Below are 21,280 nucleotides of genomic sequence, written 5' to 3'. Positions count from 1 at the left end.
ATCGTGTTAATCGTCGATACGTACCAATTAATGGGCGCACACGGTTCACTGTTCCAATCCGTGGTCTCTGTGCACGCGGCTGGTCACGTTTTTAGCTAATCTGCTTTCACGCTTCGGCAATTATGCACGACGAGAGGCGCCTTTCTACATTCCGCCATAATAACCAGCCGCGACCTGCTCGGTGTTCACCGAGATTTTCCTGTTGCGTCCACCGATCGAGTCTCGTTACGCAATAGCAACCGTAGACATTTGTCGCGTCACGATCCACCGATGACGATCGATGGATCGTAATTGCGGGCAGCGTACATCGAGGCGTTCCAAATACGCGTGCAGATGATGGACTATTGCTGTTTATTTATGTAACCGGTATGTTTGTTTAATGGAGAGAATTCTGAGGTATACATGGTGAGCAAGAACCGCGGTTAATGATAATATTCGATTATGTCCGTTACGGTGGGAGGAACAGTAGACATAACCGGGAAATGAGAAAGGTAATGCGTATCAATTGCGAAATCTTATGCACCCGTGTTACGTCTACGGTGATTTCTTTCTTCGAGCGTAATTATAGGGATGGTGGTAACTAATGGAACTCTTGATTAAACTTTGTGTCTTAAGATATGCCATACAATCCTTTCTAGCTACTATCTGCCCCTGTTTTTATATCGGTAGAATCAATATAATGAGATCGTGAATGGAAGCAATAAAATGACATTATCGATGTAGCCGTATTTTCGAATCGTAGTCTGTGAAAATCTTTAATTAAAACTGTGCTGCTTATAGTTGCATGAAAACCGCACGAAAGTCCCGTCGTTTAATAACAACTGCCATATTAGGAAAAATTTCTTTTAAATGTTGAATAAAATGAATAAAATTTCAAAAATCGTGTTAATAGATTCGTTCTGTTGCCCGTTGCGAAAACTCTCCGTTACGGTGATCGAGAGAATTCAAGCAGCGGGTTATCGTGTCTTGAGTAAATTAATTAAACGTTAATATTCGCGAACGAACTGTGCAGACGCTTATAAATATGGAAATGTAGCGAAATAAAGTATGTACGCGCATACTTTCGCGGCGTTGCTTGCGCCAGACTAACGCAGAATGATTTCTCTATCGGGGACACGATAATATTCTTGATCGCGCATGTATTTCGTGCGTTTTCGTATTGTTAAATGCGGGCCACTCGGTTTCGTAAAGATGCGGGCAAATTTCTACCCGAATCCAAATCAGTAATCAACCAGAATTTCGAGATTTCCGTTTGGCAAGATCGTAGACTGGCCCACGAGGGAACACGCCCCGCATTCGGATGATTTTGTTGATTAAACGCGACGGTGAAACGTTGTCAGTCTCCCTTGGTAATATTTTACGCACCGTGCCAGCCATTCATAATCGGTCGAGCGGTATACGAGAAGTTCAATATCCTAATTGAAACTTCAATTACAGTTAGTACAGTGGTATTGGTGTATTAATTTTGATTAATGGTTGCCTTGTGTCCAGATATCGAAGTTGCAATTTGTTTAAGATAAACTGTTTTATAATTTATTCGTTGTTACAGATCAATTATTCTAATAATTATATATGAATCATTTCATATATTGTAATTACACTGCGGATATTTACGTATATATGACAAATGTAAATATACAAAAATATAAAAAGATGAATAAATAAAAGAAATGATAGAAAGAGACACAGTACCTGAGAAAATCAGCGAATACATTTTCCGAGTAAAAAGCAGGAATTTACAAACGATCGACGTGTCGTGCGAAAGGTCGACGCCGTACTGATTACGATATCGCAGTTTGTATCGGAAACTTTCTGTAGTGCCACCATACCATCGAACAGGTATAACTGAACTTAAGTATTATAGCTAGATAAAACATACTGTCCTATATAAACAATAACCATCAAATGAAATAAAATAATAATCACCTAAATTCTGCTAACAGACTAATGATACCTCTTTTCTAACAGCGAAGAATTCGAATAAAACTCGGTATTGAAGTATTATATTATGAGACTTTTAATCGTTACATCAGATCGAAATACATAATATCCACTTACGGAAACTTCTAATCTTACGTAATTGACTCATAATTTCGATTATTCCGTGAACGTAATATTTCGCCACGTATTTGTAATTTTTGCAGATTTTTGCAAAATCTTTTAACAACTGTAATTTTACAACTAATCTGACATGCGATCACTGAATACTTTTGCGAATACGTAACGAATTGTACGTACTTCTGTTGTATCGAATGTTCAATAACATACCAGCGATATCGATACGGTTGAAATGAGTAATTTTAGAGCGGCGTTTGTTAACGATGCTCGTTAGCTACGGACGAATTTCAACGATATTCTCGATATGCTTCGTTAACGTGCACCGTTGCACGTGTCGCGATCCTTCGTTCCAAGAGCAGAGAGAACCATTTCCGACGGCTTAAGAAGGGATCTTGCCACGTGTCCAAGAGGAGAGGGTAGATACAGAAAGCGGAGACGAGATATTTCTTCCCCTAGCTTCGGGATCCTGTACCAGTGATGCTTTCAGTCGACCGTGAAGCGCGAAACGTAGAAACTTTGATCCAAGTGTACTTCTGCCAACGGAAATGGAACAATTCGTCGCTCTAATTCAATTTTCTAAATATTTTGTATCTCTAGCGATCTCCCCAACTTTTGGAAACTTTCAAAAATTACCTTGATCAACCCTGCAAACTCATGATTGAAGTTCGATCGTTAATCCAAATCGCAATGCTCACGAACAAGTACAAAGTATTCGTTCGTTTAGGAAATCAGGAAATTGATGGATTGTATTCGTTCGAAGAAGAATATTAGATCGTCAAGATCGCGAACCGAACGGTTGCACGAGACATCTATCTTGTTCATAGTTTTGACATATGATTCAACCCGTGTACTGTGAAACGTGATGCATTTTCGACATGGCCACTCTACCGAAATTGTTCTTGTTCCAGAATGTTACCAATCCATGTCCAACGGGATTTCACGCTTCACTCGCGTAAGGGATAATGGTAGTTATTCCAGCGCGACGTATTGAAAATCGATCGCTGAAATCGAGTTTTTTGTCGAGTCTCGTTGGATATCATTATATTACGTCAAAATCAAAGTATGATAGATATCATGTAAAACGTTTCATCATTCGAACAATGAAAGTCATTGTAAATTTCTGAAACGTGAGAACCTATAAATTTTTCTGTAAGTTTTTCAAGTTCTAAATTACTGTTATCCATATAAATATTTGCTTGGAATATAATTTATATTCCTTGTGAAAGAATAGTTCATCATAGATGGACACTCTGTAGGCTATAGATTATAAATGGAGTAGGTTTTGTGTAAACAGTCTCCCATTCGCTCCATGCACAAATAGACAATGTCCTGTAGCGAAGAGCACGAGCTCCCTTGCTCATCGCTACGTTCCTTTCCCCATATGTCGATTTATGGTCCCGCCATTAGGCACGGTTCCCTACTGCACCGCGGGAGTTCCAGTTCGATTCGCTCAGAACAGGATATCGTTTCCACCGAAGAAGCAGGGTTCTCTTTTGTTCTCTTTTGTTACGGTCAGACCGATGAAATAGTTTCGTGTGTTTACACACAATATCGTATTCATGGCAAATCTGAACAAACACAGTTCTAGGGGAATCGCATTCGAGGAGAAACAATAAATCTAGAAATAGCGTGGAATCACATGGTCGTTTGCTTTATCTCTTTGTTTTATAGTAATGAATCTTCTCATAGTCATATGTTGATTCAATGTGTATATATATACTGTGAATGGAGTAACTGAATTATTTAGTATAATCCACGTATAATTTTGACACTCATAAATTCTTTTGCAGTAAACAATGGTGTATTTAATGAATTAATATCTCGATCATAACTGACGATTAGAATAACGATAAAGTATCACCGAATTACCATTTTTTGTTACAGAGACATCTTGACAAAGGAAGCGACCTTGCCGAGGCGGCGAGTGCGAGTGGACTTCGCGAACTCGCGAGATCCTTGAAGCATCACCTTCGAGGATTCGGTTCCCGTCTGGAGGACAGGCGCGAATACCTCGAAGACACATCGAGATGTTGCCTGCTTCAGGATCGGGCGTACGAGTGGGCCCAGGAGGCTCGTCTCGCTGGCGAACGGGGGGCCCAGCAGTTTCTGATGGCCAGACCACCCCTGCCTCCCGAGCATTTCACGGAAATGATGGCGCTCGCCGAGAAGCTCGGTAACGAGATCCTCTTGGAACAATGCCGCATCGCCAGGAACAAGTGCGCGGAAGCGCTGGAAATGGCGAGGACGACTTCCGCACCTGGCAGTCCAGCCAGGAGGAGATCCTTCGCCGCCTCGGAGTCTGCTACCTCCTGGGAGGACAGTTTGACGAAGAGTACGTAGATCTCTTGCTCTTTACTACCTATTTACTTTATGCTCATAATGTTTGCTATTATATGCGTTAGAACACATAAAATATTATTCTTGTTAAACACAAAAGGATATTTTTATTTAGATAATATAGAACGATCCATCATTCACGGTATTTGTGTTTTAGACTTAAAATTGATAAAAATTAAGTGCGTGTGAACGTCCATTTATAAGTTGTATAACCTTGTCCGCGTTTAACGTTCGAAACACGATATGAGAACTATACCGAGATAAAGCAAAAAGAGTACAAGCTGAAAATATTCCAAGATTCATTCACTTACCCCGATCGTTCCTTGGAAGTGTCTCCACTGCAATGTGCTACGACTGTTCCAGGAACTTCGTGGGATGACAGCGACAGCAGCGCATCGTACGCTTGTCCCATGGAGAGTGTAGGATCGGCAGGAAGCGGCGGTCGACCGGTACTGGACAACATCGCGGAGCTTCGAGAGAGCGCCGAACAGCTGCTCGATTGCTCTCCTCCGCGAACGCCACCCCGAAGCCCTGCTCCACGAAGGCTGGTCAAGCCACCGGTGAACTCACACCTTCACAGAGCTGCCAGCATTGCTCCTGGAATGAAGGCCAAAAAGTACGTAATAAAAATTCTGTTTTATTTCAAAGTAATATTCTTTTTACTATTCTAGTAGTCTGAATGTATATGCAAGTGCTGTGCAACTGGCATTGTTATTATCGCTAACCTGATTAACATTCTCGTTAAAAGCTTTTCACTAGGAATATAAAAGTTTCTCAATGTGTTCAAACCCCGCGTGAGAGATAGCGGATTTCTCGTTACGTTTTCGATTCTTTTTCCGTGTTCCTCGGCTCAGCCTTGTTAACAGTATTTATCTATAATAATTCTATCGTGCGATTATGCGGAATTGTTACATGCGCGGCAACGTGGTTAACGAGGAATTTCACCTTGCAGGACAATACTGCTCATAATGAGGGAAATGATACAGACCGAGCGGGACTACGTAAAGTCTCTCGAGTATATAATAGAGGTAACTGTTTTGCTTCGTATCGCTTAACATACGCGTCGCATCGTATTTTGCTGATATCGTGATTAACGTTTATCATTGTTTTTAAAAGAATTATATTCCGGAGCTGGTGAGGGAGGACATTCCTCAGGCGCTCAGGGGACAACGCAACGTGATCTTCGGTAACGTCGAGAAGATATACGAGTTTCATAGTCAGCATTTCCTACGGGAACTGGAACAGTGCGAACAGTCGCCAATGAACGTGGGACAATGCTTCCTCAGACACGTGAGTCTTTTTCTTTCTTTCAAATTCTTTCCTAGATCTTCTCTTAAATTTATCTTCTTTGTGTTGAATGTTTTACTTTACTGATCATCGCTTTTGCGTTACATTCACATTGCAGGAGAAAAAATTCTACCTTTATGCACTGTACAACAAGAACAAACCAAATTCCGACTCCCTGATGGCCGAGTACGGCACCGCGTTCTTCAAGCAGAAGCAACTCGAGCTCGGTGACAAGATGGACCTTGCTAGTTACCTATTGAAGCCGGTTCAACGAATGGGAAAGTACGCGCTACTGCTACAGCAGCTGGTCAAAGCGGGCACCGATCTCTCGGAACAAATGTCCGGTAAAGACGAGAAGGATGAGAAGGACGACGGTATGAAGCCGATGGTCGAAGGGGAGGCGGACTTGAGGGCGGCTGAGCAGATGGTACGATTCCAACTACGTCACGGAAACGACCTGCTGGCGATGGATTCCCTTCGAGATTGCGATGTATGTCCACGTATTTAATATACAATACTGTTCTAGAGACATGATATTGTAACTAAATAATAATGTAATAAATAGTAGAAGAAACAATCGTGTCAATAATGGCAATGGAGAGTCGTTCTTTGTCGTAGTAACAGGATTCTATAGACGGTAAAATTTACGTAAATTGTAGGTGAACGTGAAAGAGCAGGGCAGACTACTTCGTCAAAACGAGTTCTTGGTGTGGCAGGGTAAAGGCAAGAAATGCTTGCGACAAGTTTTCCTGTTCGAAGACCTTATTCTCTTCAGCAAAGCGAGAAGATTCCCCGACAGAAAGGTGAGACAGCTGCTTAATTTACTTCATGTAGTTTACCGATCTGCTCGTTGTGCGATATACAAATGATGAAATTGCTTGTCTTTTCAGAACCTCGATATTTACATCTATAAGCACAGCATCAAAACGACGGACATCGGGTTGACCGCTGTAATCGCGGACTCACCTACGAAGTTCGAGATTTGGTTCCGCAAGAGGAAACCAGGCGACACGTACACGTTGCAGTGTGCAAGCGAGGACATTAAGAAAGCCTGGACGGAGGAACTGAGCAACCTTTTATGGAAACAGGCGCTGCGAAACAGAGGTACGCTACGTTTTGAAATATAGCTTCCTGCAACCGTGTTTGCGGGCCGACTTAACGAGAACGCCTTTTGTGATGACAGAAGTGCGCCTGGCAGAGATGTCGAGCATGGGCATCGGAAATAAACCTTGTTTGGACATTAGGCCTAGCGCGGATCAGATCAATGATCGTTCTATCAGTGTAGCTCAACTCTCGAAAAGTAGGTATACGATCGATTATTTTGAATGGAATGATCTTTCATGACTTTAAATAATATTAAATCACCTACGAAGAAAGATCTGTATAGCTATTAATTTAATTGCTTGCTATTAAGCAGCACCTAGATTTAGAAACTCGATAGCGGTATCAATGTCAGAGGACTCGGGACGCTGCAGCAGGAGGCCGCACAGTGTAATTTCCGTAAGTTCGTCATCGAGTAGCGGCGGAAGTAGCGGCCCCCCGACGACGTTGAATCTCGGTTTGGATACAAGTCCTCGACCTCATCATCGTAGTACTACGCTCAACAGTCAGTGCAGTGTTGGTACGTGTATAACATTCTTTCCATATATATTATGGTGTATTAGTTTCTATAAGATTCCTGTCTATACTACCATTGTGTGGATTGCAGAAAGCGGCATAATAGCCGATATTTCAATCGTTTCGGATGATGGTGGCGATGGAACTGAGAGAAGTCACTGGAACTCGACTCTAGAAAGTCCCACGTCCCATCTACCAACGACGTCGACGCCTCTTCAATCACCGACCAGCGCAACCGCGACAGCAACAGTTACCTCGGCTTCTTCGTCCGATACGAATCTCACCCCTTACGACCAAGACATGTCCATTAATTTATAAGTGTCACCCCTGAAAAGGGCGGCACGGCTCTGATATAAAAGAGTATATATTATATACATACGTGTTGTCGATTCACTTGCAAGTTGTCTTATAGTGAATGCAGTGTGACTCACTCGAATTGCATAAAATTTTTCATTGGAAAGTGGCGACGACCACGTGCGTGTAACTGGATAGAGAGTACTAGAGCGCATATTTTTCTTGGGCAATCGTAGTTCGATGAATGACCACGAGCTATAAGATGGCATGTAACAACGCCGTAAACACAGTCCAATAGATCGCTGCATTACGCTTATCACGTGAGTTCCGTCACGAGCGTCTGTTGCAAAACGTTTAATGTGAATCCTGTTTTATGTGACAGAGTTCGCAAAGAGGCACACATACACATACACAGACACACCCTAAACACCCACAATATACCTTGTGTCCCAGAGAGCTCAACTTTCAAGTGAATTTATCTTTTGATACGCTTCGAATTTCATTGATCTAGGCGATCGCATATATAGTTGTCACGTCTGAATTTTATAAACCATTGATTTTTCAGAAGTAACGGCGACGTGTATTTTCTTATACTATCTCCTCGAATCCACCAACGTGCTCAAGAGAACGATCATAGATACAGATGTGTTCCGACAGAATCTATATGTGTATGGCTGCATGCTTCACGATGTGCTGCAGTGTTGTAAACAGCATACACCGGTTGCCATTAACTCTCATTAACATTGGCATTCCTGATCAATCAGCGACTGAGAATATTATCTTGGATTTACCGACCATTCGTTTATGGTACTTTTATACTTTATTTATATGCGTAGTGAATAAATATCGATATTCCATGTCCACATTGTGTTCGCGCTTATTACGAAATGAGGACGTTATCGTTAAATAACGTCACAGTTCGAGAATACGCAGATTATTTTTTCCTTTCCTTTTTTTCTTTTTTTTTTTTTTAATGAAACACCTGAAGACTAGTTCTCGTTTCGTCTTCTCTTCAGGTATTCCATTAGTTGCCAAGATCATTGTTCGTTTCCTTGTCGAATGCGCTTCCGACCATAAATGAACGCATCCCTTCAGGAATGTCAAAACAATGCGCACACATACATACCATTTTGTAATATAATGTAATATTAAAGGTTTATACGACATAGCCGCAAGTAATATAACCGATAGTCTAAATATTATTTCCAGATTATATATTAAATATATATAATATTATATTCTTTTTATGTCAGTCATTTGTAAAACCTTTTATCACCTGTAGATGTAAATCTAACTCTGGCCTGTACACGAAAGCCAAATTTTACCCTCACTTTTTTCTTTTTCTTTCTTTCTTTTTCTCTATTTTTCTCTTTTTTTATTTACAAAGCAAAAGAAGTAAGTTACGTTTGAGCGATGTTTTTCTCTCGTTTCACTATGTGGACGTCTTAGGGAAGCTTAGATTGAGCTTAACTGAAGACCCTTCATACATAACGCGCATTCCTCATGCCAATTTCTTTTTGCTCGAGAAGCTTGACGTTTGTAACTGTGCAGGTTCGATTATGGTTCGTTGACTGATGCTTGTAGCACAAAATGGAATTCGTACATCGCCGTAATATACAATCTCGTTGTGCTGTAATTAAATAGTATATGCGATAAAGAGCTTTGCGTCATATTCCATCTAAAAACTTCAATCAAGAGCACACAATCACCTGTACAGGTTCCGACCAACATAGTCACGTGCTCATTGAGCTAGCGACCGAAGAAAGGAAAATCACGTTGGCGCATGTAGCAATCAGCAATTATCCCGTTATATAATTCTGTATTGTTACGCTGCTTTCAAGCGAGTCAGTTGATCAAGCCATTGTTAATGCCAAGGTCTGCCAAGGTATTTTGAATGATACCTTATGGACAGTGACCAAAACTTCGTTTAGTTTGTAATTTGGGATCGATCGAAAAAGAATTAAGGTATTTAGAAAATGTAGTTGTAGACGATAGTTCGGTATGAGAAAAATTTATGTCCCGGCACAGTCTGATGCACTCCCACGTATCGTTTACTATTATTTGCGAGTCGTACTTTTAGTTGTATTATACCATACACACCGTGAATTATTTTCGAGAATCGAAATTTATCGAATGTTCGATGTATCGAGGAAGAAAATCGAGAGCATGCCATATAAAATCGGTGCATCCGGCTGAGCATCCCGCTCTTCGAAAGTGACACTAAGCGAGACAAAAAGTAAATAATTTTCTATTTTCTCCGCGATTCTTTGTTTGGTATTGCTTTTGAATTTGGGATGTCGAATTAAACGACGAGATAATAAGGGATAACACGGTACCTTAAGATACCGATAGTCACTTAATTGTACACGCTCGTAGATATTTATTAATATTTTTTTAAGTAGATCATTTTAGTCTATAGATTTAAGTATCCGCATCATTATAACGAAATGTATATATTATATATTTACATTAATAACATGATTATTTCAGTATTGTACTGTGTCTAACACCGATGTATTTTATTACTTGCTAAATATACCGTATTGGGTGCCTTTTGTAGCGAAGTTAAACCTTTCATTTTTATCTCGTTGTCCTATACCTTGTTTTTAAATTAGTGTTGTATTTGAAGAACGGTTACTTACTTTACATTACGTATACTCTAAAAATCGGCGTATGAAATTTAAACATAACATGCGACAGTAGTTTGAACGTGATTTTATAGTAGTCAATGATTGAACTGAATATACATGTATATCACGCATTAAGAAGAAGGTAGACGTGACATTAAATGGGATTTTCTGCCTTAGGTTCTGAAATACCGACATGGAACAAATGAAAAAGAGTGTTTCCTACGCTCTTTGTGATTTGATACGATGAACATAAGAGAACAAAGGGCTCCTTCTATTTTATCGCAATTCAATAAAGAATAAAGATAGCGATGAACCCAATACATATAGCTATAGTCCTACTGACGATGACAGTTGCTGGCACCGATAGACTCTAGCTTGTCCAGCACCTCAGTTTATCTAAAATATAAAGGATCAAAGTTGACAGGAAGGTCGGAATAAAATCTCGTTTACTTATCTGAATCATCTCAAAGTGATTTTTGATTTGATCCGGCGGAAACGGATGGAAGCTGGTAAGCGACCCATTTTATAAATATAACTTTTTTTAAATATAATTTATTTAGAAACGACAGTGGTTCGTTAATGCTGCGGAAATTTCGCTGATCGAGGAAGAGAGCAAAAAAGCACCGCGGGCAACGAATGGCCTCAAGTAGCAACGGCAGTTATTTGATAAAAAAAGGACCGTGTTCGAGCACATGGCGTTAACTTTTAAAAGGAAAGTAACTTTCACTGTGAGAACCAGCGGGAGGACAGGAAGGGAAAAAACAAGCTGATCCACGCTGCTCCTCTATTTAAAATTGTTATATTTTAATAAGTCTTTAAACTTGCCATTGGCGTGTTCGCAAGAAGGAGGAAGCCATTAGAAGACTGAGAAAGCGCAAGATAAGGAAAATGTCACTCGAATCTACGAAACTCGAAGAATGGAATGTAAACAACAATTAGGAGAAAAGATGATTCCAATGAGAAATGATTCGAACAAGGCGAGGAACGACAAAAAGAGAAAATGAGAGATGACTAGACGCGAAAGAAAAGATTTCAAGGAAGGTAAACGGAAACTATTTGGTAAAATTGAGGTGAGATAAAGACAGGAAAAATAACATATGAACAAGGAGAGAAAATAAAATAATGCAACCCAGTGTACTCTACCAGATACAAAGTCTAAACTACCTTCGCTTTTGCAAAGATTAAGGGAATTCTTTGAAATATGTTCAAACTAAATTTATATGTACAGTGTATGCAGTACATACAACATGCGCAGTATAGATAAGTTGATGCATTTTTACCTTTTTGAAGGAAAATCAATATATCACATAAAGTAAGCTTGCAAAATTTAATACAAACTAAATTACTACAATTTGTTACATTTCTAAATTAGTCACAAAACCGAGTTACAAATGCAAATGTAAAAGAACTTCGCTCATAACATAGCACGGGAGTCGACTCTGGGAAGATGAATGCCAAGCACCTTTTCGATGAAATCCCTGATTGGTACAAGGTCCACTCCGTCGTTGATAACCTTCTGTCTCATTTCCAGGAAGATTGGTGATTGGTAAACCGTGGTGACGATTCTCTGGAATTCGTCGGAGTGCAGCCTTTGCATGAAGTTCTGGAAAGCAGGGGAGGTGTGCATCTTTTCATTGTACATGGCCGTGAATTTGTCCAAAGGGAGGGCAGCCTCTACAGCGTTGAACAGAGCTTTCAATCCACCAAGGTTTGATAATGTATTCATCGATGAGAATTCCATGGGTGGTACGTAGTCTTCCATACCGAACAATTTGTGGATTTTGCTGATCACCTTTTTCATGTCCAAGCCAGAGTCTTCCATGTACCTCACCAAATTCTGATATTCTGGCATAGCTTCGACCTTGCGGACCAAATCGTGGAATGCTTCGCTGTACATGTATTCGATTGCTCTCTGCACTTCGTCGTCTTCCAGGTAGGACATAACGATGTTCATTATTTTGTTCTCATCGACCAGGTTCAGGAAGTCGTGAATGTCTCTGGATAGTTCGTCAGAGGCGAAGATTTCCGCTCGTAGCATGGCACGGGAGTTGACTCTGGGAAGATGAATGCCAAGCACCTTTTCGATGAAATCCCTGATTGGTACAAGGTCCACTCCGTCGTTGATGACCTTCTGTCTCATTTCCAGGAAGATTGGTGATTGGTAAACCGTGGTGACGATTCTCTGGAATTCGTCGGAGTGCAGCCTTTGCATGAAGTTCTGGAAAGCAGGTGAGGTGTGCATCTTTTCATTGTACATGGCCGTGAATTTGTCCAAAGGGAGGGCAGCCTCTACAGCGTTGAACAGAGCTTTCAATCCACCAAGGTTTGATAATGTATTCATCGATGAGAATTCCATGGGTGGTACGTAGTCTTCCATACCGAACAATTTGTGGATTTTGCTGATCACCTTTTTCATGTCCAAGCCAGAGTCTTCCATGTACCTCACCAAATTCTGATATTCTGGCATAGCTTCGACCTTGCGGACCAAATCGTGGAATGCTTCGCTGTACATGTATTCGATTGCTCTCTGCACTTCGTCGTCTTCCAGGTAGGACATAACGATGTTCATTATTTTGTTCTCGTCGACCAGGTTCAGGAAGTCGTGAATGTCTCTGGATAGTTCGTCAGAGGCGAAGATTTCCGCTCGTAACATGGCACGGGAGTCGACTCTGGGAAGATGAATGCCAAGCACCTTTTCGATGAAATCCCTGATTGGTACAAGGTCCACTCCGTCGTTGATGACCTTCTGTCTCATTTCCAGGAAGATTGGTGATTGGTAAACCGTGGTGACGATTCTCTGGAATTCGTCGGAGTGCAGTCTTTGCATGAAATTCTGGAAAGCAGGGGAGGTGTGCATCTTTTCATTGTACATGGCCGTGAATTTGTCCAAAGGGAGGGCAGCCTCTACAGCGTTGAACAGAGCTTTCAATCCACCAAGGTTTGATAATGTATTCATCGATGAGAATTCCATGGGTGGTACGTAGTCTTCCATACCGAACAGTTTGTGGATTTTGCTGATCACTTTTTTCATGTCCAAGCCAGAGTCTTCCATGTACCTCACCAAATTCTGATATTCTGGCATAGCTTCGACCTTGCGGACCAAATCGTGGAATGCTTCGCTGTACATGTATTCGATTGCTCTCTGCACTTCGTCGTCTTCCAGGTAGGACATAACGATGTTCATTATTTTGTTCTCGTCGACCAGGTTCAGGAAGTCGTGAATGTCTCTGGATAGTTCGTCAGAGGCGAAGATTTCCGCTCGTAGCATGGCACGGGAGTCGACTCTGGGAAGATGAATGCCAAGCACCTTTTCGATGAAATCCCTGATTGGTACAAGATCCACTCCGTCGTTGATAACCTTCTGTCTCATTTCCAGGAAGATTGGTGATTGGTAAACCGTGGTGACGATTCTCTGGAATTCGTCGGAGTGCAGCCTTTGCATGAAGTTCTGGAAAGCAGGGGAGGTGTGCATCTTTTCATTGTACATGGCCGTGAATTTGTCCAAAGGGAGGGCAGCCTCTACAGCGTTGAACAGAGCTTTCAATCCACCAAGGTTTGATAATGTATTCATCGATGAGAATTCCATGGGTGGTACGTAGTCTTCCATACCGAACAATTTGTGGATTTTGCTAATCACCTTTTTCATGTCCAAGCCAGAGTCTTCCATGTACCTCACCAAATTCTGATATTCTGGCATAGCTTCGACCTTGCGGACCAAATCGTGGAATGCTTCGCTGTACATGTATTCGATTGCTCTCTGCACTTCGTCGTCTTCCAGGTAGGACATAACGATGTTCATTATTTTGTTCTCATCGACCAGGTTCAGGAAATCGTGAATGTCTCTGGATAGTTCGTCAGAGGCGAAGTTTTTCGCTTGTAACATGGCAACGTAGTGGAATCTCGAATTTGGTGATTGGTAATGAGAATTCGCTGTTGCGAACGCAACGAGCGTTGTGAACAGTACCAGTAGGAGCTTCATCTGTAAAACGGACGATAGTTCAATGATAAGCTTTATTGATTGGTAAGCGAAAACACTGAAAGTAGATGTATTTTCAGTTGTAAAAATGAGGATAAAATGTTAACGTGTTTAAAGAGATCGGATTAGTGTTGATCGTGTTAAAATGTTTCTGTTTGCACAGATTTGATGAATTTCGGTAGAATTTATCAAATGACGAAATTGTATTTGTCTATTTGCAGTACTTGAAATTAAAATCGCTCGGATGCCAATAAGTATAAAATTAACTTACTGAGAAAGTCATTTAGACAATAGATCATAAATAGGTTTCGTAACAAAAATGGTTGATATATTATAAAAGTGTATTTTAGAGCAATCCATAAACTCACCTTGACCACTTTGTGGGATGACTGTTGTACTTGATGTGTTTTCTACCAGTTAGACTCCTTTATATATACTGAAACGCATTCAAGTAAATGGAAGAAGATATCGGGCACCTGGATGAAAGATAAGATTTCATCATTCGTGCACCTGTGTCTCAGCACTTGCAGAGATTAATGCTTGTTGTGTTTGATTATCACTGAAAAATTAACAGACCAGTGAAACTTCCAGAACAAACATCGTGTGACTTTTATTTTCAGCCTACATTGAGATCTTCACGGTGTGGAATCGATCTTTAATCTTATTTACTATCTATAATTACTCTTTGAATACTTGTGAAATAAAGAAATATAGTGAACAATTTTTCACTATTTTTATTATCTTTATTGTTTTCACCTATTGTTAGCAACATGAAAATATATGATATGTACACAGAAAGGACACTTTCCACTTGTCTATGCTGGCTATTTTGTGGGAAATATCGTTTAGTTTTATGTTTTAGTGTACTTAATTGAAATTAAAATAGTACCGATCTAAAATAGTAATATCGGCAATATTAACAAGTTTTATTTCCATTATACTTGCTTGGAACTGTGATTTTTATGCCGATAGTATGCAACTGATATACCAGTCTTTGAAATTATACGTAAGCAACTTTGCAGAGTATTACATTTTGTAACCCATAATTCTTTTCGACGTTACAAAAATTCTATTAATGTAAATTTTTTATCAACAAGCAAACTATAAATAAGTGAAGATGTATCTAAACAATCTGCTAAAAATTAGAAAATCTGATCTGTTCGTGACCAATAAAGACAATTATATAACCCGAAAATTAAGAAAATTCTTTGGGTACAAGTGAATTATCTTATCCGCAATACAGCCCTATTTTTTCATGCCATGATTTGGTGTAACCATCCCTTGAAAAGATCCAAAATCTTTTTCTTTTTGTGAAATATACAAGAACGATGAAAGGTACCTAAAAAAAGGTTAAAGAAAAGCTGCTTCGTTTCATTGTGTCTATTAAACTACGCAAAAATATTTTTTGAAAAATTCATGATTTTCGAGTTACCCCTTCCCACTACCATTTCTTAAAAAATTTTTTACATATACATGCTGAAATACTTCTAGATACTCTTTTTCGTATTTGTCAGTGTTAAAATACCTTTTCAATTAAATAAATTAGTTATTATCAAATTTGAAGTCCATTTTAGTAGTTACTCTTTTTGCAGCATGTTTAGTGAATTTGTAGTAGCTGTGGTCTTTTCTTTAAACCGTTATTTGACAAGAAATGATTGTGTGTATGTTTATGCATAATTTTGTACTGTTTTGTTTATTAATGGATTCTGTATCGAATTCAAGCGCCAACAAAACTGAACCCGCATCCGGCATTCTTTTTGAAATCAAAATACAATGCATTCCAATATCTTATTGTCAGTTCCCAAAACACCCTTTAACGGAAACTCCTTTCTACTTCTACAAAAATAAAATTCTCCTATTTAGGCAAAAATTTGTGGAATAAAAGTTTCAGCGAATACACTTCATTTTATAACTGTTATTTTAGAAGAAGGTAATTACTATCAAAAAATTACTATTATGGCATAGCTAATTGAAAATTTTAACAGTTTTATTCGATCACTGATTTGATAACGCATCGTGAACAAGTCTCGCCGTCATTATCATCTGAAGCTCTATTTTTCAATGAAGAGGGTACTGATGATAATAATATCGATATAGATATTGATCCCGATTATGAAATTCATAATTCGACATCACCAACATGCTCGTTGGAAATTTGTACAACTGAATATTTTAGATGTGAGAAAAAAAGAAAATGTAGAGAAAATGAAATTGGATAGTAATTGTTATAAGACATTAGTTTTGAGTAATAGTACTTTTTGTTGCAACGAGCAATTACTGCTTATCTTTTTGCGCTTACATTGTAAAAGACATTGTAGACTTCGCTCAGCTCTATGTCACTAGTCCAGAATTTCTGCACATTTTCAAGATTATTAATAAAGTTTTTAATATTCTAATGTTCTTATATTTAATATTTTAATATCTAATGTTCTAATGTTATCTAACATTGCGCAGTGAAGCATTCATACTGGATAAACTATTTTCACAGATGCGGCACAAACAATGTTGGACTCAGCAGTGTTAAATGTATGAATGCTACTTGTAACAATGTGAATAGTAAACTATTTTGTTCTATTTCTCGTCCTATAGAATAAAAGCATTGGTTTGGAATTAATTTAGTCACAGTGAATGCGTTGTTTACCGTGAAAGTTTAATTTATTTAACGATAACAGTAAAATTCGTGAAGATACAATATGTCTCGGCAAGAAATTGAGATTCGTTGGTTCTTCAACAGATAAATACTCAAAATTAAAATTCAAAGATCAAAATCTTACTGATATGGATTTTAAGTCTTTATCTGTATTGTTTTTAATTGTATCTGAACTCGAGTTGCCACAGATATTTTATAGATAAAAACATATCCACAAATTGTAATTTACACACACACACCATATATATATATATATATATATATATATATATATATGTATATGTGTATATTCTTTTATTCTATATATATATATATATGTATATATATATATGTATATGTATATGTGTATATGTATTTTTGTATCTTGAAATGTGTAACAAGTTGTTAATTAAAAAGATATGTAATGGTATCAGTTGAAAAATTAAATTGATATTAAAGTTTCGATTAAACTGTAAAAAAAGGACTCCATTATGAATTTAATTGGGCTCCTTTTCATTTTTTCGGTGATATGCATAAATAATGGGAAAATTAAAATGGATGGTCGTCGAACCGTGTTGACTTGAAAAAAATATAAGAATATCTTGAGGAGAAGAAAAAGAAAGAAAAACTCTAAGTTTTAACTTAAACTAGTAGTTCATAAAAATACGTTGTACTTTTAATGTAAATTATTTATTAAGGGATGCGAATGTGTAGCTTTTTATTGAAATATTGATCTCCAATAGAAAGGTACAAATTGTGCAAAACCCGTCAGAAATTAATTTTTATAAAGTATAGTTGGTTCTGTAAATAAGCATACTGATATCTATAATTTTACACAATACGATAGTGTTTAGCTGCCGGTGATTTATTTGATCCAAATCAGTAGCTACATCATTTTTTAAAAGGAACTTCAGACAGAATCTGCACAATCTGAAACGTTCTATTCAATATCACCGCACATACATATGTATATCATAATAAACAATTTACAATTAAGACTAGGATGTGTTTTTATAAGCTATTAACTTTTTAAAGATTCCTCCTTTATCTCAAGGAGTTTTTACTTTTTTTCCTTGAAAAATATTTCTCATGTTTTATCTATAAAATCAAACAACTTTTACGTGGAAAATCTTTTGAATTTTTTACAGTTAAAGAATAAAAATTATTTTTAAAAAATAATGATATAAACGTTAATATCGAACATGCTTTATAACAATAAATTATAGCAAGTTGGAGATTCGTTTTATGCGCATAGTCTATCACTGCTATCGATAACGTCACATGTGACACGAAAGTGGTAAGCAGATCAGGTGACCCTCAAAACTTGGGACAAGAAAAAAATATTGCGTCATTATGGATGAGGTACAGAGTAGATGATGTGACATTCAATGCTTTTTCTTGTCCCATGTTTCGGTCGCCACCTGCCCCCACACCATTTTCGTGTTGCATGTGACATTATCGATTTAGTATAATACTAGTTTGAATTGAAACTAAATTTTCCTATGAAATTACAAACATAGTATAGAATAGGTCATTTTGCAAATGAAGTAATAGAATTCTATACTTCTGTAATATGTTTCGAGTGTATTATCACAGAACTTAGTCAATGGTAGTTCGAACGATCGATGCGCAGTAAATCGAGACGTTTCGTTATGCGCAGTCACGAAGTCAAACTTTCATTGCAAGTTCGGTTTCGGTATTCGTTCGTGATATTAGTTTATTTGCAGACACTGTTTACAAGCAACAATAGGCTTTCGGTTTTCGTGTTGGCTCGATACCTTGTAATTGAGTAAACACCACGATACATGTAAGAAGCATATAAAAGGCGCGTCGCGAGTGCTCCATTACGTCGATCCTGCTCAACATAACACACAAGTTTTATATCATTGTAAGTACATTTCAGTGAAAAAGTATTTAATTGTTTCTATATATGTACGTTTTCGACGTAATATTTGCAATAACATAACCCTATCTAATCGCATTTGTTTGGTTAATATCATTATTGAGAATAATCTATATGCTATATGCAATATATATATATAGCATATAGCATATGCAATATATAACGTGTATATATATATATATGTGTGTTGATGTTTCATAGAATTGTATAAAAAAATTTACTTTTTGCAAAGCAAAGAAATTTTTGTTAAGAATCTTAGTAATTTTAATAATAAAATTTGGTCCCGGCAAAAAATTTCGTAATTAATTTACAATGTTTTTCTTAAACACATAACTTAATAGGTTTGTCACGTGTTGCAGTTAAAAAAATTTATCATAAATCACAAGTTATTTTTATAGAAATATCTAGTCATAATATCCCTAATAATAATAATAATTTGTAAAATATTCCTGTTTTATATACAGAATAAATACAAAGAATCCCTAAATCTTTAAAAACGTATTGAATTATTAATATCAGTGTTTTGAGGCTAAACGACACTGCAGGCATTCTTTCTTTTACTTTTATCGCTAATATCACATTTTGGCATATGTCACAACTCCTTCTTAGTTTCTTGTAAGTTCTCAGGTAAAGATATTGATTTCTGCACAGATTTTTGCTCAGTTAAACTGTGCCCCTCCGTTGATCTCGATTTTTGCATTTCTATCTCCTTTTTCTTTATTATGGATGCTCCAGTAAATCCTGAATATATAATATATAATGTAAATATCATGAATTCAGATTGTAGGAGTGTTTAATGGTAGTGGAACTTACCTAAAATACCACAACCTAATGCAGTTAGACCACCGACTTTTAATCCAGCTAGTAAACCAACCGGTCCACCAATACAAGTTCCAATTACAGCTCCTGCTAAAGGGTACATAGTAACTTTGTACCTAGCAGCTTTTTGAAGGAATTTCTCACCCTCTGTTACATTCACATTTGTTACTTCTATGTTGTCTTCTACTGCATTTACTAGCTCCTTTTGATCCTAATTATATAAGTAGAAAATCATAATATAGCCAAAAAGATAAGTCTGAATAAACTAAAAAATTTACATCAACAATTTTGTTAAAGTCAAGAAATAATTGATGAAGTTGATGTATATCTTCTTGCAAGGTGTTCCAAGTATGCAGACATGCCTCCTGATGCTGCAGCTCTTGCTGTTCTTTCTGGAGTTGGATATATGTGTCGTCAAGTGGATGACTTTTGGGTTGATCTTCTTCTTTGGGTGACTCTGGTTGTGACATGGGCAAATTCAGCTGTAGTTCTACGAATACATATAAATTGTCTTCAAACCGTGACCTCAGATGATGTGAGTGATATATAAATATAATTTTATTTCACCCATATATTCTCTGATTGCATTCATGATACTTGTACGGGCATTGCCAGTTAATTTATCAAACTGATTAATGTCAGAATCGAGAACATGAGCTCTTAAAGTATCCATTTGATATAGTAATTCTTTAAGCTGTTTTATAATCCTAGCTACATTTATGTGTTCTCTATTCATCTTTTCCCACTCATGTTGTGTTCGATACTGTAACAACAAGAATTTATGTGAACTTACGTGAAAACTTAGAAGATAACCTAATTTAATACTTACTTTTTCAATGTTACTTTTATGCCGTTTTAATAAGTTAACATGATGTGGTATGGCCACATTGAAGTTATTAATTTGGATCTCCAAGCGCCTAATAGGTTGCTTTATTGCAACATTTTCAGTCCAAGACGACATATTTTTATATCTATTGTCTCAAATTTTTATCTGTCACTTACATTAGTGTTTTAGTAATTCCCTGGACATGATACTTCGAAGATTTTTTTATCAGTTTGTTACTTGTTATTGTAAAACATATATTAATAACTTCTTTTTGTATAAAATATGAAGTATTTATATCGTTAGATATTAAAATAATTTTTTACACGATCAATTTATTTTTGTATTATGCGGAACACGAAAACCAAATAATAAATCAGTTGAGTATTCCTAAGTCAAACCATTGACTAAATACAGGAGTTATAGGAGACGTACTACGCTTGCAAACATTGAGATGATGTCATCGCCATCTGTATTAGTTTTCTTGAATAGTTAATTCGCAATGACTCGTTCTATCGAGAGTAGATGGCAGCATGCACATTGTTTTTGGTTAAAATAATATTCGTTCAAATGTTGAAACGAAACCACTTTATGAATTACTAAGATGTACTTTCAATTTATTTATTTTAGATTGAAATTTATTTACTTATGATTTCCATCCACGTTACTATTTATATTTCGGATTTGTTCATTTACCTAATATAAGTGGACCATATAATATAGAAAATTGTAACAATAAAGGCTGCAAATATTTTTTAAATTATCGAATTCCAGATACTCTTCAATACTCCATTTACATATGTACATCTTTCCTAAAATTTCTTCCCCCGATCAAATATTTTTTAAATCTTCCTCAAACGATACAATACGCAAAAAGAGAAAGGAAGAGATACAGACTCTGAAAATT

The 21,280-nt window shown here is 37.4% G+C and overlaps 3 protein-coding genes across 8 annotated transcripts in view; 1 reads left to right on the top strand and 2 right to left on the bottom strand.

Annotated features, from left to right (window-relative positions):
* LOC117235250 overlaps positions 1 to 10,157 on the top strand; it is a 305,200-nt gene extending 295,043 nt beyond the window's left edge. For 3 of the 6 annotated variants that reach the window (XM_033497116.1, XM_033497117.1, XM_033497113.1), the window contains exons 14-23: positions 3,943 to 4,390; positions 4,759 to 5,011; positions 5,348 to 5,423; positions 5,512 to 5,685; positions 5,801 to 6,172; positions 6,342 to 6,485; positions 6,573 to 6,786; positions 6,866 to 6,982; positions 7,097 to 7,303; positions 7,391 to 10,157. In XM_033497116.1, coding sequence (XP_033353007.1) covers positions 3,943 to 4,390; positions 4,759 to 5,011; positions 5,348 to 5,423; positions 5,512 to 5,685; positions 5,801 to 6,172; positions 6,342 to 6,485; positions 6,573 to 6,786; positions 6,866 to 6,982; positions 7,097 to 7,303; positions 7,391 to 7,617 — 2,232 coding nt within the window. In that variant the 3' untranslated portion in view covers positions 7,618 to 10,157. The remainder of the gene's footprint in view (positions 1 to 3,942; positions 4,391 to 4,758; positions 5,012 to 5,347; positions 5,424 to 5,511; positions 5,686 to 5,800; positions 6,173 to 6,341; positions 6,486 to 6,572; positions 6,787 to 6,865; positions 6,983 to 7,096; positions 7,304 to 7,390) is intronic. The other 3 variants (XM_033497118.1, XM_033497115.1, XM_033497114.1) reach the window with 2 other exon arrangements.
* A 1,379-nt stretch (positions 10,158 to 11,536) lies between these two features.
* Positions 11,537 to 14,648, bottom strand: LOC117235129. The gene is made up of 2 exons (XM_033496873.1): positions 14,568 to 14,648; positions 11,537 to 14,202 (listed from the first exon to the last, which is right to left on the bottom strand). The coding sequence occupies exon 2, from the start codon at positions 14,200 to 14,202 to the stop codon at positions 11,638 to 11,640; it is 2,565 nt and encodes an 854-aa protein (XP_033352764.1). The 5' UTR covers positions 14,568 to 14,648; the 3' UTR covers positions 11,537 to 11,637.
* A 4,501-nt stretch (positions 14,649 to 19,149) lies between these two features.
* Positions 19,150 to 20,794, bottom strand: LOC117235115 (syntaxin-17). Its single transcript, XM_033496849.1, has 5 exons — positions 20,380 to 20,794; positions 20,118 to 20,313; positions 19,829 to 20,040; positions 19,545 to 19,761; positions 19,150 to 19,472 (listed from the first exon to the last, which is right to left on the bottom strand). Exons 1-5 carry the CDS (start codon positions 20,509 to 20,511, stop codon positions 19,324 to 19,326), a joined length of 906 nt encoding a protein of 301 aa, XP_033352740.1. The 5' UTR covers positions 20,512 to 20,794; the 3' UTR covers positions 19,150 to 19,323.
* Positions 20,795 to 21,280: the final 486 nt, after the last annotated feature.

This window comes from Bombus vosnesenskii, unplaced genomic scaffold, assembly GCF_011952255.1.
Source record: "Bombus vosnesenskii isolate JDL3184/JDL3185 unplaced genomic scaffold, Bvos_JDL3184-5_v1.1 scf7180000013314, whole genome shotgun sequence".
Taxonomy (NCBI): Eukaryota; Metazoa; Arthropoda; class Insecta; order Hymenoptera; family Apidae; genus Bombus; species Bombus vosnesenskii.
This window is presented reverse-complemented; position numbering and strand designations above follow the sequence as displayed.

Bases quoted from the DNA above. Each gene is read 5' to 3' on its own strand.
- LOC117235129 (XM_033496873.1), bottom strand. From the start codon at position 14,202: ATGAAGCTCCTACTGGTACTGTTCACAACGCTCGTTGCGTTCGCAACA.
- LOC117235115 (XM_033496849.1), bottom strand. From the start codon at position 20,511: ATGTCGTCTTGGACTGAAAATGTTGCAATAAAGCAACCTATTAGGCGC. The intron at 19,762-19,828 runs GTAAATTTTTTA...TTATATAATTAG, and splicing joins ACTTTAACAAAATTGTTGAT to GATCAAAAGGAGCTAGTAAA. The intron at 19,473-19,544 runs GTAAGTTCCACT...TTATATATTCAG, and splicing joins ATTAGGTTGTGGTATTTTAG to GATTTACTGGAGCATCCATA.